Source organism: Oncorhynchus kisutch, linkage group LG15 (genome assembly GCF_002021735.2).
Source record: "Oncorhynchus kisutch isolate 150728-3 linkage group LG15, Okis_V2, whole genome shotgun sequence".
Classification (NCBI taxonomy): Eukaryota; Metazoa; Chordata; class Actinopteri; order Salmoniformes; family Salmonidae; genus Oncorhynchus; species Oncorhynchus kisutch.
The window spans coordinates 46,110,835-46,124,481 of NC_034188.2; the positions used below are offsets into that span (position 1 = coordinate 46,110,835).

Genomic DNA, 13,647 nt, shown 5'->3' on the forward strand with positions numbered 1-13,647 from the left:
CAGTAGTAAGTAGTGGGTGTGACACTATAATAGACTGACAGTAGTAAGTAGTGATGTGACACTAACAGACTGACAGTAGTAAGTAGTGGGTGTGACACTGTAACAGACTGAATGTAGTAAGTAGTGATGTGACACCGTAACAGACTGACAGTAGTAAGTAGTGATGTGACACTGTAACAGACTGACTGTAGTAAGTAGTGATGTGACACTGTAACAGACTGACAGTAGTAAGTAGTGACTTAATGTTCTAATAATCTGACATTAGTAAGTAGTGATGTGATACTGTAACAGACTGACTGTAGTGATGTGACACTGTAACAGACTGACAGTAGTAAGTAGTGATGTAATGTTCTAATAATCTGACATTAGTAAGTAGTGGATGTGACACTATAACAGACTGACAGTAGTAAGTGATGTGACACTAACAGACTGACTGTAGTAAGTAGTGATGTGACACTGTAACAGACTGACAGTAGTAAGTAGTGATGTGTCACTAACAGACTGACTGTAGTAAGTAGTGATGTGACACTGTAACAGACTGACAGTAGTAAGTAGTGGGTGTGACACTATAACAGACTGACAGTAGTAAGTAGTGATGTGACACTATAACAGACTGACAGTAGTAAGTAGTGATGTGACACTGTAACAGACTGACAGTAGTAAGTAGTGATGTGACACTGTAGCAGACTGACTGTAGTAAGTAGTGATGTGACACTGTAACAGACTGACAATAGTAAGTAGTGGGTGTGACACTATAACAGACTGACTGTAGTAAGTAGTGATATGACACTGTAACAGACTGACAGTAGTAAGTAGTAGGTGTGACACTATAACAGACTGACAGTAGTAAGTAGTGATGTGACACTAACAGACTGACTGTAGTAAGTAGTGATGTGACACTGTAACAGACTGACAGTAGTAAGTAGTGGGTGTGACACTATACCAGACTGACTGTAGTAAGTAGTGATATGACACTGTAACAGACTGACAGTAGTAAGTAGTGGGTGTGACACTATAATAGACTGACAGTAGTAAGTAGTGATGTGACACTAACAGACTGACTGTAGTAAGTAGTGATGTGACACTGTAACAGACTGACAGTAGTAAGTAGTGGGTGTGACACTATAATAGACTGACAGTAGTAAGTAGTGATGTGACACTAACAGACTGACAGTAGTAAGTAGTGGGTGTGACACTGTAACAGACTGAATGTAGTAAGTAGTGATGTGACACCGTAACAGACTGACAGTAGTAAGTAGTGATGTGACACTGTAACAGACTGACTGTAGTAAGTAGTGATGTGACACTGTAACAGACTGACAGTAGTAAGTAGTGACTTAATGTTCTAATAATCTGACATTAGTAAGTAGTGATGTGACACTGTAACAGACTGACTGTAGTGATGTGACACTGTAACAGACTGACAGTAGTAAGTAGTGATGTAATGTTCTAATAATCTGACATTAGTAAGTAGTGGGTGTGACACTATAACAGACTGACAGTAGTAAGTAGTGATGTAATGTTCTAATAATCTGACATTAGTAAGTAGTGATGTGACACTGTAACAGACTGACTGTAGTAAGTAGTGATGTGACACTGTAACAGACTGACTGTAGTAAGTAGTGATGTGACACTGTAACAGACTGACAGTAGTAAGTAGTGACTTAATGTTCTAATAATCTGACATTAGTAAGTAGTGATGTGACACTGTAACAGACTGACTGTAGTGATGTGACACTGTAACAGACTGACAGTAGTAAGTAGTGATGTAATGTTCTAATAATCTGACATTAGTAAGTAGTGGGTGTGACACTATAACAGACTGACAGTAGTAAGTAGTGATGTAATGTTCTAATAATCTGACATTAGTAAGTAGTGATGTGACACTGTAACAGACTGACAGTAGTATGTAGTGATGTAATGTTCTAATAATCTGACATTAGTAAATAGTGGGTCTGACACTATAACAGACTGACTGTAGTAAGTAGTGATGTGACACTATAACAGACTGACTGTAGTAAGTAGTGGGTGTAATGTTCTAATAATCTGACATTAGTAAGTAGTGATGTGACACTGTAACAGACAGTGTAAGTGTTTTTTTATTTTTTTTATTTGACCTTTATTTAGCCAGGTAGGCAAGTTGAGAACAAGTTCTCATTTACAACTGCGACCTGGCTAAGAATAAAGCAAAGCAGTTCGACACATACAACAACACAGAGTTACACATGGAATGATCAAAACATACAGTCAATAATACAGTTGAAGAAAATCTATATACAGGCAATAAATAGGCCATGGTGGCAAAGTAATTACAATATTCCAATTCGACACTAGAGTGATTGATGTGCAGAAGATGAATGTGAAAGGAGAGATACAGGGGTGCAAAGGAGCAAGATTAATAAATAAATACAGTATGGGGATGAGGTAGTTGGATGAGCTATTTACAGATGGGCTATGTACAGGTGCAGTGATCTGTGAGCTGCTCAGGCAGCTGGTGCTTAAAGCTAGGTAGGTAAGAGTCTCCAGCTTCAGGAATTTTTACAAATCATTCCCGACATTTGCAGCAGAGAACTGGAAGGAATTGGCTTTGGGGGTGGCTAGAGAGCTGCTGGAGCGTGTGCTATGGGTGGGTGCTGCTATGGTGACCAGTGAGCTGAGATAAGGCGGGGCCTTACCTGTCAGAGACTTGTTGATGACCTGAAGCCAGTGGGTTTGGCGACGAGTATGAAGCGAGGGCCAGCCAACGAGAGCGTACAGGTCACAATGGTGGCTTGAATATGGGGCTTTGGTGACAAAACGGATGGCACTGTGAAAGACTACATCCAATTTGTTGAGTAGAGTGTTGGGGGCTATTTTGTAACTGACATCGCCGAAGTCGAGGATCGGTAGGATGGTCAGTTTTACGAGGGTATGTTTGGAAGCATGAGTGAAGGATGCTTTGTTGCGAAATAGGAAGCCGATTCTAGATTTCATTTTGGATTGGAGATGCTTAATGTGAGTCTGGAAGGAGAGTTTAAAGTCTAACCATACACCTAGATATTTGTAGTTGTCCACATATTCTAAGTCAGAACCGTCCAGAGTAGTGATGCTGGGCGGGCAGGCAGGTGTGGGCAGCGATCAGTTGAAGAGCATGCATTTAGTTGCACTTGCATTTAAGAGCAGTTGGAGGCCACGGAAGGAGAGTTGTATGGCATTGAAGCTCGTCTGGAGGTTAGTTAACACAGTGTCCAAAGAAGGGCCAGAAGTATAAGTATACAGAACAGTGTCGTCTGCATAGAGGTGGATCAGAGAATCACCAGCAGCAAGAGCGACATCATTGATGTATACAGAGAAGCGAGTCGGCCCGAGAATTGAACCCTGTGGCACCCCCATAGAGACTGCCAGAGGTCCGGACAACAGGCCCTCTGATTTGACACACTGAACTCTGTCTGAGAAGTAATTGGTGAACCAGGCAGGGCAGTCATTTGCGAAACCAAGGCTGTTGAGTCTGCCGATAAGAATGTGGTGATTGTCACTCGAAGGCTTTGGCCAGGTCGATGGCAGTCGATGCACAGTAATGTATCTTATCGATGGCAGTTAGGATATCGTTTAGGACCTTGAGCGTGGCTGAGGTGCACTCATGACCAGCTCGGAAACCAGGTTGCATAGCGGAGAAGGTACGGTGGTCAAAGACCTTATAAAGGTAGGATAGGTATAGGTCTGTGGCAGTTTGGGTCTAGAGTGTCTCCCCCTTTGAAGAGGGTGATGACCGCGGCAGCTTTCCAATCTCTGGGAATCTCAGACGATACGAAAGAGAGTTTGAACAGGCTATTAATAGGGTTTGCAACAATTTTGGCAGATCATTTTAGAAAGAGAGGGTCCAGATTTTCTTGTCCGGTTGATTTGTAGAGGTCCAGATTTTGCATCTCTTTCAGAACATCAGCTAGCTGGATTTGGGTGAAGGAGAAATGGTGGGAACATTTTGTAGTTTGTACTACAGGATGCAAATTTCTGCTTGAAAAAGCTAGCCTTAGCTTACCTAACTGCCTGTGTATATTGGTTCATAACTTCCCTGAAAAGTTGCATATCATGGGGACTATTCGATGCTAATGCAGAACACCACAGGATGTTTTTTTGCTGGTCAAGGGCAGACAGGTCTTGAGTGAACCAAGGGCTATATCTATTCCTGTTTCAAATTTTTATGAATGGAGCATGCTTATTTAAGATGGTGAATAAGGCACTTTTAAAGAATAACCAGGCATCCTCTACTGACGGGGTGAGGTCAATGTCATTCCTGGATACCCCGGCCAGGTCAATTAAAAAGCCTGTTCGCTGAAGTGTTTTAGGGAGCGTTTGACAGTGATGAGGGGTGGTCGTTTGACCGCAGACGGATGCAGGCAATGAGGCAGTGATCGCTGAGATCTTGGTTGAAAACAGCAGAGGTGTATTTGGAGGGCGGGTTAGTTAGGATGATATCTAGGAGGGTGCCCGTGTTTACCGATTTGGGGTTGTACCTGGTAGGTTCATTTATAATTTATGTGAGACTGAGGGCATCAAGCTTGGATTGTAAGTAGTGGATGTTCCACTGCAACAGACTGACCATAGTAAGTAGTGATGTGACACTGTAACAGACTGATAGTAGTACGTAGTGGGTGTGACATAGTTCTGCCGAAGTTGACAGCATGATGTGTTCTGTGTCTTTCAGTTCCCAGACAACCTGCCGTGCTCTGTGTGTCTGCAGCCGGCTCCATCCGATGTGGGCAAGGTGAGTAGCACAGCCAGCAGCAGCCTTTCTACCTCAATTCATGTGCGCTGTATGGTATTCCAAATTCTCAAACTCTCTGTTCACAGCGCTGCGCTGTCGAATTCGAAGTAAAGGCTTTCTGTGCCGAGAACCAAGACGAGAAAATCGAAAAGCGGTAAGTTCAGACTCAGAAACAAACATCTAGACACACCAACCAAAGGACAGTCCACTTCTGGATACTGTTTCTTTATAATTTTTTATTTAACCTTTATTTGGCTAGGCAAGTCAAATTCTTACTTTCAATGACAGCTTACACTGGCCAAATCCGGATGGATTTGCAGCAGGCCTAACGCACGTTCACGCAGATGAGCAGGGACACTGGGCATCTTTCTTTTGGTGTTTTTCAGAATCAGTAGAAAGGCCTCTTTAGTTTCCTAAGTTTTCATAACTGTGACCTTCATTGCCTACATTGCCTACCTAATTTTTTATTGTTCATTGAACAAGCATGAGAAACCGTGTTTAAACCCTTTACAGTGAAGTTATGTGAATTTTTACCATTATCTTTGAAAGACAAGGTCCTGAAAAAGGGACGCTTCTGTTTTTGCTGATTTTATATTGTCTTTAGTTTCTCTGGATATTTGTGTATTCTGGTTTACTGCACTATAGGTCCAGGTTATTGCATTTCAGAATCTAGTGTTATACTGCATGACAATTCTTCACCAAGCCACCAGGCTACTTACTGATTGTTGCGCTTTGACTCCCACAGGAGCTCTGTGCGTCTGGCCATCCGTAAGATCCAATACGCACCGGAGGATAGTAAGACCATCCCGTCCTCAGAGATCACATGTGAGTTCCTCATGTCGGACAAACCCCTGCATATGCAGGTCAGCCTGGAGAAAGAGGTAAGTTTTCCTTCAGAGAAACCAATCAGTCAGCATCAGTTCCTCACCATGGGCTAGAATTGTAGGAGAAAAACTTTGATCATAGGGTAGTGACAGCAGCCCTGGAAAGACAAGATTTAAAATTAGGAGTTTAGTTCCAAAGTGCTTTATCCACCAAGATTTCACATTTGTTTTTTTCATCAGAAATGTTTGGTTATATGTACCTTCATGTGTGTGTGTAAAATATTACTGTTCTCAGATTTTTTATTTATAGATTTTAGATGTGTATTAATATCGTGGGGTGCAGAAATTATAATGCACCAATATGTTTTCAAATAACTGCCATTTTTCTGGCCCGCAAATGGCTTTTTACCAACGAATCAGTCCTGAAAAACATCTCTGTGGCCCTCTGTGGAAAATGTGTATCCTGTATATGTGACTGTGATCTGTGGTTGTCTCGCCGAGTGATCTAAAGATCACTGTAAGTTGCTCTGTAAGTTGCTAAGAGGATCCGCTAAATGACTAATATGTAAAATGTTAATATTTTACATACAGATCTCATATCAAATCAAAAATCAAATCACATTTATTTATATAGCCCTTCGTACATCAGCTGATATCTCAAAGTGCTGTACAGAAACCCAGCCTAAAACCCCAAACAGCAAGCAATGCAGGTGTAGAAGCACGGTGTCTAGGAAAAACTCCCTAGAAAGGCCAAAACCTAGGAAGAAACCTAGAGAGGAACAAGGCTATGTGGGGTGGCCAGTCCTCTTCTGGCTGTGCCGGGTGGAGATTATAACAGAACATGGCCAAGATGTTCAAATGTTCATAAATGACCAGCATGGTCGTATAATAATAAGGCAGAACAGTTGAAACTGGAGCAGCAGCACGGCCAGGTGGACTGGGGACAGCAAGGAGTCATCATGTCAGGTAGTCCTGAGGCATGGTCCTAGGGCTCAGGTCCTCCGAGAGAGAGAAAGAAAGAGAGAAAGAGAGAATTAGAGAGAGCACACTTAAATTCACACAGGACACCGAATAGGAGAGGAGAAGTACTCCAGATATAACAAACTGACCCTAGCCCCCCGACACATAAACTACTGCAGCATAAATACTGGATGCTGAGACAGGAGGGGTCAGGAGACACTGTGGCCCCATCCGAGGACACCCCCGGACAGGGCCTAACAGGAAGGATATAACCCCACCCACTTTGCCAAAGCACAGCCCCCACACCACTAGAGGGATATCTTCAACCACCAACTTACCATCCTGAGACAAGGCCGAGTATAGCCCACAAAGATCTCCCCCACGGCACAACCCAAGGGGGGGGGCGCCAACCCAGACAGGAAGATCACATCAGTGACTCAACCCACTCAAGTGACGCACCCCTCCCAGGGACAGTACGAAAGAGCCTCAGTAAGCCAGTGACTCAGCCCCTGTAATAGGGTTAGGCAGAGAATCCCAGTGGAAAGAGGGGAACCGCCCAGGCAGAGACAGCAAGGGTGGTTCGTTGCTCCAGTGCCTTTCCGTTCACCTTCCCACTCCTGGGCTAGACTACACTCAATCATATGACCCACTGAAGAGATGAGTCTTCAGTAAAGACTTAAAGGTTGAGACCGAGTTTGCGTCTCTGACATGGGTAGGCAGACCATTCCATAAAAATGGAGCTCTATAGGAGAAAGCCCTGCCTCCAGCTGTTTGCTTAGAAATTCTTGGGACAATTAGGAGGCCTGCGTCTTGTGACCGTAGCGTACGTGTAGGTATGTACGGCAGGACCAAGTCAGAGAGATAGGTAGGAGCAAGCCCATGTAATGCTTTGTAGGTTAGCAGTAAAACCTTGAAATCAGCCCTTGCCTTGGCAGGAGGCCAGTGTAGGGAGGCTAGCACTGGAGTAATATGATCACATTTTTTGGTTCTAGTCAGGATTCTAGCAGCCGTATTTAGCACTAACTGCAGTAGTCTAACCTAGAAGTGACAAAAGCATGGATTAATTTTTCTGCATCATTTTTGGACAGAAAGTTTCTGATTTTTGCAATGTTACGTAGATGGAAAAAAGCTGTCCTTGAAATGGTCTTGATATGTTCTTCAAAAGAGAGATCACGGTCCAGAGTAACGCAGAGGTCCTTCACAGTTTTATTTGAGACGACTGTACAACCATTAAGATTAATTGTCAGATTCAACAGAAGATCTCTTTGTTTCTTGGGACCTAGAACAAGCATCTCTGTTTTGTCCGAGTTAAAAAGTAGAACGTTTGCAGCCATCCACTGAAACACATGCTTCTAGCGAGGGCAATTTTGGGGCTTCACCATGTTTCATTGAAATGTACAGCTGTGTGTCATCCGCATAGCAGTGAAAGTTAACATTATGTTTTCGAATGACATCCCCAAGAGGTAAAATATATAGTGAAAACAATAGTGGTCCTTAAACGGAACCTTGAGGAACACCGAAATGTACAGTTGATTTGTCAGGGGACAAACCATTCACAGAGACAAACTGATATCTTTCCGATAGACAAGATGTAAACCAGGCCAGAACTTGTCCGTGTAGACCAATTTGGGTTTCCAATCTCTCCAAAAGAATGTGGTGATCGATGGTATCAAAAGCAGCACTAAGGTCTAGGAGCACGAGGACAGATGCAGAGCCTCAGTCTGATGCCATTAAAAGGTAATTTATCACCTTCACAAGTGCAGTCTCAGTGCTATGATGGGGTCTAAAACCAGACTGAAGCATTTCGTATACATTGTTTGTCTTCAGGAAGGCAGTGAGATGCTGCGCAACAGCCTTTTCTAACATTTTTGAGAGGAATGGAAGATTCGATATAGGCCGATTTAGTTTTTTATATTTTCTGGGTCAAGGTTTGGCTTTTTCAAGAGAGGCTTTATTACTGCCACTTTTAGTGAGTTTGGTACACATCCGGTGGATAGAGAGCAGTTTATTATGTTCAACATAGGAGGGACAAGCACAGGAAGCAGCTATTTCAGTAGTTTAGTTGGAATAGGGTCCAGTATGCAGCTTGAAGGTTTAGAGGCCATGATTATTTTCATCATTGTGTCAAGAGATATAGTACTAAAACACTTGAGCGTCTCTCTTGATCCTAGGTCCTGGCAGAGTTGTGCAGACAACTGAGCTTTGAAGGAATACGCAGATTTAAAGAGGAGTCTTCTAATAATCATGATCTTTTCCTCAAAGAAGTTCATGAATGTATCACTGCTGAAGTGAAAGCCATCCTCTCTTGGGGAATGCTGCTTTTTAGTTAGCTTTGCGACAGTATCAAAAAGGAATTTTTAAGTTAGAAAAATAGAATGATTGAGCAGCAGTAAGGGCTCTTCGATACTGCACGGTACTGTCTTTCCAAGCTAGTTGGAAGACTTCCAGTTTGGTGTTCCGTTCCAATTTTCTGGAAGCTTGCTTCAGAGCTCGGGTATTTTCTGTGTACCAGGGAGCTAGTTTCTTATGAGAAATGTTTTTAGTTTTTAGGGGTGCAACTGCATCTAGGGTATTGCACAAGGTTAAATTGAGTTCCTCAGTTAGGTGGTTAACTGATTTTTGTCCTCTGGCGTCCTTGGGTAGACAGAGAGAATCTGGAAGGACATCAAGGAATCTTTGTGTTGTCTGTGAATTTATAGCACGACTTTTGATGTTCCTTGGTTGGGGTCTGAGCAGATTATTTGTTGCAATTGCAAACATAATAAAATGGTGGTCCGATAGTCCAGGATTATGAGGAAAAACATTAAGATCCACAACATTTATTCCATGGGACAAAACTAGGTCCAGCGTATGACTGTGACAGTGAGTGGGTCCAGAGACATGTTGGACAAAACCCACTGAGTCGATGATGGCTCCGAAAGCCTTTTGGAGTGGGTCTGTGGACTTTTCCATGTGAATATTAAAGTCACCAAAGATTAGAATATTATCTGCTATGACTACAAGGTCTGATAGGAATTCAGGGAACTCAATGAGGAACGCTGTATATGGCCCAGGAGGCCTGTAAACAGTAGCTATAAAAAGTGATTGAGTAGGCTGCATAGATTTCATGACTAGAAGCTCAAAAGTCGAAAACACATTTTTTTATTGTAAATTGAAATTTGCTATCGTAAATGTTAGCAACACCTCCGCCTTTGCGGGATGCACGGGGGATATGGTCACTAGTGTAGCCAGGAGGTGAGGCCTCATTTAACACAGTAAATTCATCAGGCTTAAGCCATGTTTCAGTCAGGCCAATCACATCAAGATTATGATCAGTGATTAGTTCATTGACTATAATTGCCTTTGAAGTAAGGGATCTAACATTAAGTAGCCCTATATTACTGTATTGTTTCATAAAAAAATATATGCATATACTGTAGTATCAGTCAAAAGTTTGGACACAATTTTCTACATTGTAGAATAATAGTGAAGACAACAAAACTATGAAATAACATATATTTTAGATTCTTCAAAGTAGCCACCCTTTGCCTTGATGACAGCTTTGCACACTCTTGGCATTCTCTCAATCCGCGTCATGAGGTAGTCACCTGGAATGCATTTCAATTAACAAGTGTGCCTTGTTAGAAGTTAATTTATGGAATTTCTTTCCTTCTTTATGCGTTTGAGCCAGTCAGCTGTGTTGTGACGAGGTAGGGATGGTTACCTCTGCTGCAGAGGATAATTAAGTTCATTAGAGTTAACTGCACCTCAGATTTCAGTCCAAATAAATGCTTACAAAGGTCAAGTAACAGGCACAATGGACATTAGACCAGTGGAAATCTGTCTTTTTGTCTGATGAGTCCAAATTTGACGTTTTTGGATCCAACTGCCGTGTCTTTGTGAAATGCAGATTAGGTGAACGGATTATCTCCGCATGTGTGGTTCCCACTGTGAAGCATGGAGGAGGAGGTGTTATGGTGTTGGGGTGCTTTGCAGGCACACTTAACAAGCATGGCTACCACTGCATTCTGCAGTGATACGACATCCCATCTGGTTTGCGCCTAGTGGTACTATAATTTGTTTTTCAACATGACAATGACCCAAAACACACCTCCAGGCTGTGTAAGGGCTATTTCACCAAGAAGGAGAGTGATTGAGTGCTGCATCAGATGACCTGGCCTCCACAATCACCCAACCTCAACCCAATTGAGATGATTTGGAATGAGTTGGACCACAGAGTGAAGGATTTAATTTTTTTTAACTAGGCAATTCATTTTAGAACAAATTCAGCATACATGGGAACTCCTTCAAGGCTTTTGCTGGTTGAGAGAATGCCAAGAGTGTGCAAAGCTGTCATCAAATCAAAGGGTGGCTACTTTGAAGAATCTCAAATAGATTTTTTTTTGTTGATTTGTTTAACACTTTTTTTGTTTACTACATGATTCCATATGTGTTATTTCATAGTTGTGATGTCTTCCCTATTATTCTAAAATGTGGAAAATAGTAAAAGATAAAGAAAAACTATTAAATGAGTTGGTGTGTCCAAACTTTTGACTGGTACTGTATATAGATGTCATACATGTATAATTTGTACAGTTCTTTATAATTTTTTTTAGTTATTTGTCACATTTGACTGTGTAAAAGGGTTTATAGGGTTTTGCAACAAAACCGTATTATTTTTCTCTCTGAAATGAAACCGTTGTGATAGATTTCAAACAAATACATGTATGCCATTGGGCAACCCCATGCATTGAAAAGGTGGTGAAAAAACACACCGGTCTCTTACGTAAGTTCTTTAAAACAATAAAAGCTATTTTAAATGGATATATAGTGTTTTGGAATCAAACTCTTCAAATGAAAATGAAACCAAAACCTAATGAAACTGTCATAACTGTCTCTGTCTGTCTGCCACTCTCACTCTCTCTTTCCAGAGTTGTGGACTCAGTCACATGACTTGGATTCGAGTCTGACTCGAGTTATACATTTGATGACTTGAGACTCGACTTGATAGAAAATAAAATAACTTGAGAGACGACTTTGACTTAAGACCAATGACAAAAAAATGTATCTGGCCAGGTTTTGCAATGTTTTGTTAATAATTTTGTGGCACAGCATTTATGTGGATTACTCTGCATGCAGCCAGAGATTGTTGCCTCAATGTCTCCCTTGCAACAAAAAAATGCAACAAATTAGCTAGTGAAACGCAGACTTGCCCCTCTGATTGGACAAGCAAAATGTCAATCAACACAGGTCGGGTGAGCTAGCAAACAGATTGCTGTACAGCTATAGGATAGGGTGCAGCGCAAATTGTATGGAGAGAGCATTTTGTCCTATAGCTTGTCAATGAGGAGCTATACAGAGCTCTCCGCATTGAGAGATTCACAGCGATGCGGTACAGTTCTTGATATGGCCGATCTGTTCCTCCGAAGGCTCCGCGATTGCGTTACACCCTTCATATGAAGCCTCCGACCACATTCATCAGATCAAGCATAAATTGGCTTTTACGCATCAACAAGCATTGCAGTGCCATCTGAAGAAATTACCTAAAATCACCAGTGGCCAGACATTTTCATGAGGCTAATCGTGCTGTGACTGATCTTACATTCTGTGCCATTGATCGTGTTTTCTCAAGCCGCAGATGCCGCAATATGGATGATTGCCTTCTCCAGTGTGAAGTCCGATGGATCTTCCACTTAAAGATTCTACACCCCCAAGGGCTTAATGAGGAATTGGACCTTGTATGTTTCTTGTAGTGTTTTCTACATGCAACAGCAGTCCCCCAAATATGAATCACTACAAAACGTATTGTATGACCTCTTATACACTATATTAGTCCCAGCCTTTGGAACTTTGGTGTTACTAGATATGGTTACTATATTGTGATCACTACATCCAATGGATTTTGTGTTCTTTTGTTTGTTAATTTGTGTTTTTTTGTAACTAGGTTTTTTTGCTTATTTTGTACATAATGTTGCCGGTACCATCTCTTATGACCGAAAATAACTTCCGGACATCAGGACTGCGATTACTCACCACGGACTGGCAGAATCCTTTTTTTACTTTAACGAGTCTTACGAGCCCAACGCTAACGATATACTGCTTTCTGGGGAACATGCCCAGATCCCCGTGATCTGCTTGAAGAGGAGGAGGAGGAGGAAAAATAAACCCCTGCTTCCTTCCATTCTGCTAGCAAACGTGCAATCTTTGGAGAATAAATAGATGACCTAGGCGCAAGATTAAACTACCAACGGGACATTCAAGACTGTAATATTGGGACATAAAAAACTGTAATATATTATGCTTCACAGAGTCGTGGCAACACTATCAACATAACATACAGCTAGCTGGTTATACGCTGTACCGGCAGGAGACTAAGGAAGTCTCGAGCTATTGCTCAACTGAGGTAGAGTATCTCATGATAAGCTGTAGACCACACTATCTACCTAGAGAGTTTTCATCTGTATTTTTCAAAGCTGTTTACATGCCACCTCAGTCAGAGGCTGGCACTAAGACAGCATTGAATGATCTGTATTCCGCCATAAGCAAACAAGAAAACGCTCACCCAGACGGCACTGTTATTAACCAGGGACCTTTTTACCAAATTTCTATCAGCATGTTAAATGTACAACCAGAGGGGGAAAAAACTCTGGACCACCTTTACTCCACACACAGAGACACATACAAAGCTGACCATAATTCTATCCTCCTGACTCCTGCTTACCAGCAGAAATTAAAGCAGGAATCACCGGTGACTAGATTAATAAAAAGTGGTCAGATGAAGCAGATGTTAAGCTACAGGATTGTTTTGCTAGCACATACTGGAATATGTTCCGGGATTCATCCGATGGCATTGAGGAATACACCACATCAGTCATTGGCTTCATCAATAAGTGCATCGATGATGTCGTCCCCACAGTGACCGTACAAACCCCAACCAGACGCCATGGATTACAGGCAACATTCGAACTGAGCTAAAAACTAGAGCTGCCGTTGTCAAGTAACAGGATCGAATCGTACTACACCGGCTCCGACGCTAGTCAGATGTGGCAGGGCTTGCAAACCATTACAGACTACAAAGGGAAGCACAGCCGAGAGCTTCCCAGTGACACAAACCTACCAGATGAGCTAAACTACTTCTAT

At 42.1% G+C, this 13,647-nt stretch overlaps 1 protein-coding gene across 2 annotated transcripts in view; it reads left to right on the forward strand.

Annotated features, from left to right (window-relative positions):
- The window catches only part of LOC109906294 (S-arrestin-like), an 80,001-nt gene that overhangs the window by 56,999 nt on the left and 9,355 nt on the right, over positions 1 to 13,647 (forward strand). For both annotated transcript variants that reach the window (XM_031790349.1, XM_031790348.1), the window contains exons 6-8: positions 4,685 to 4,744; positions 4,831 to 4,898; positions 5,490 to 5,625. In XM_031790349.1, the coding sequence (XP_031646209.1) occupies positions 4,685 to 4,744; positions 4,831 to 4,898; positions 5,490 to 5,625 (264 nt within the window). The remainder of the gene's footprint in view (positions 1 to 4,684; positions 4,745 to 4,830; positions 4,899 to 5,489; positions 5,626 to 13,647) is intronic.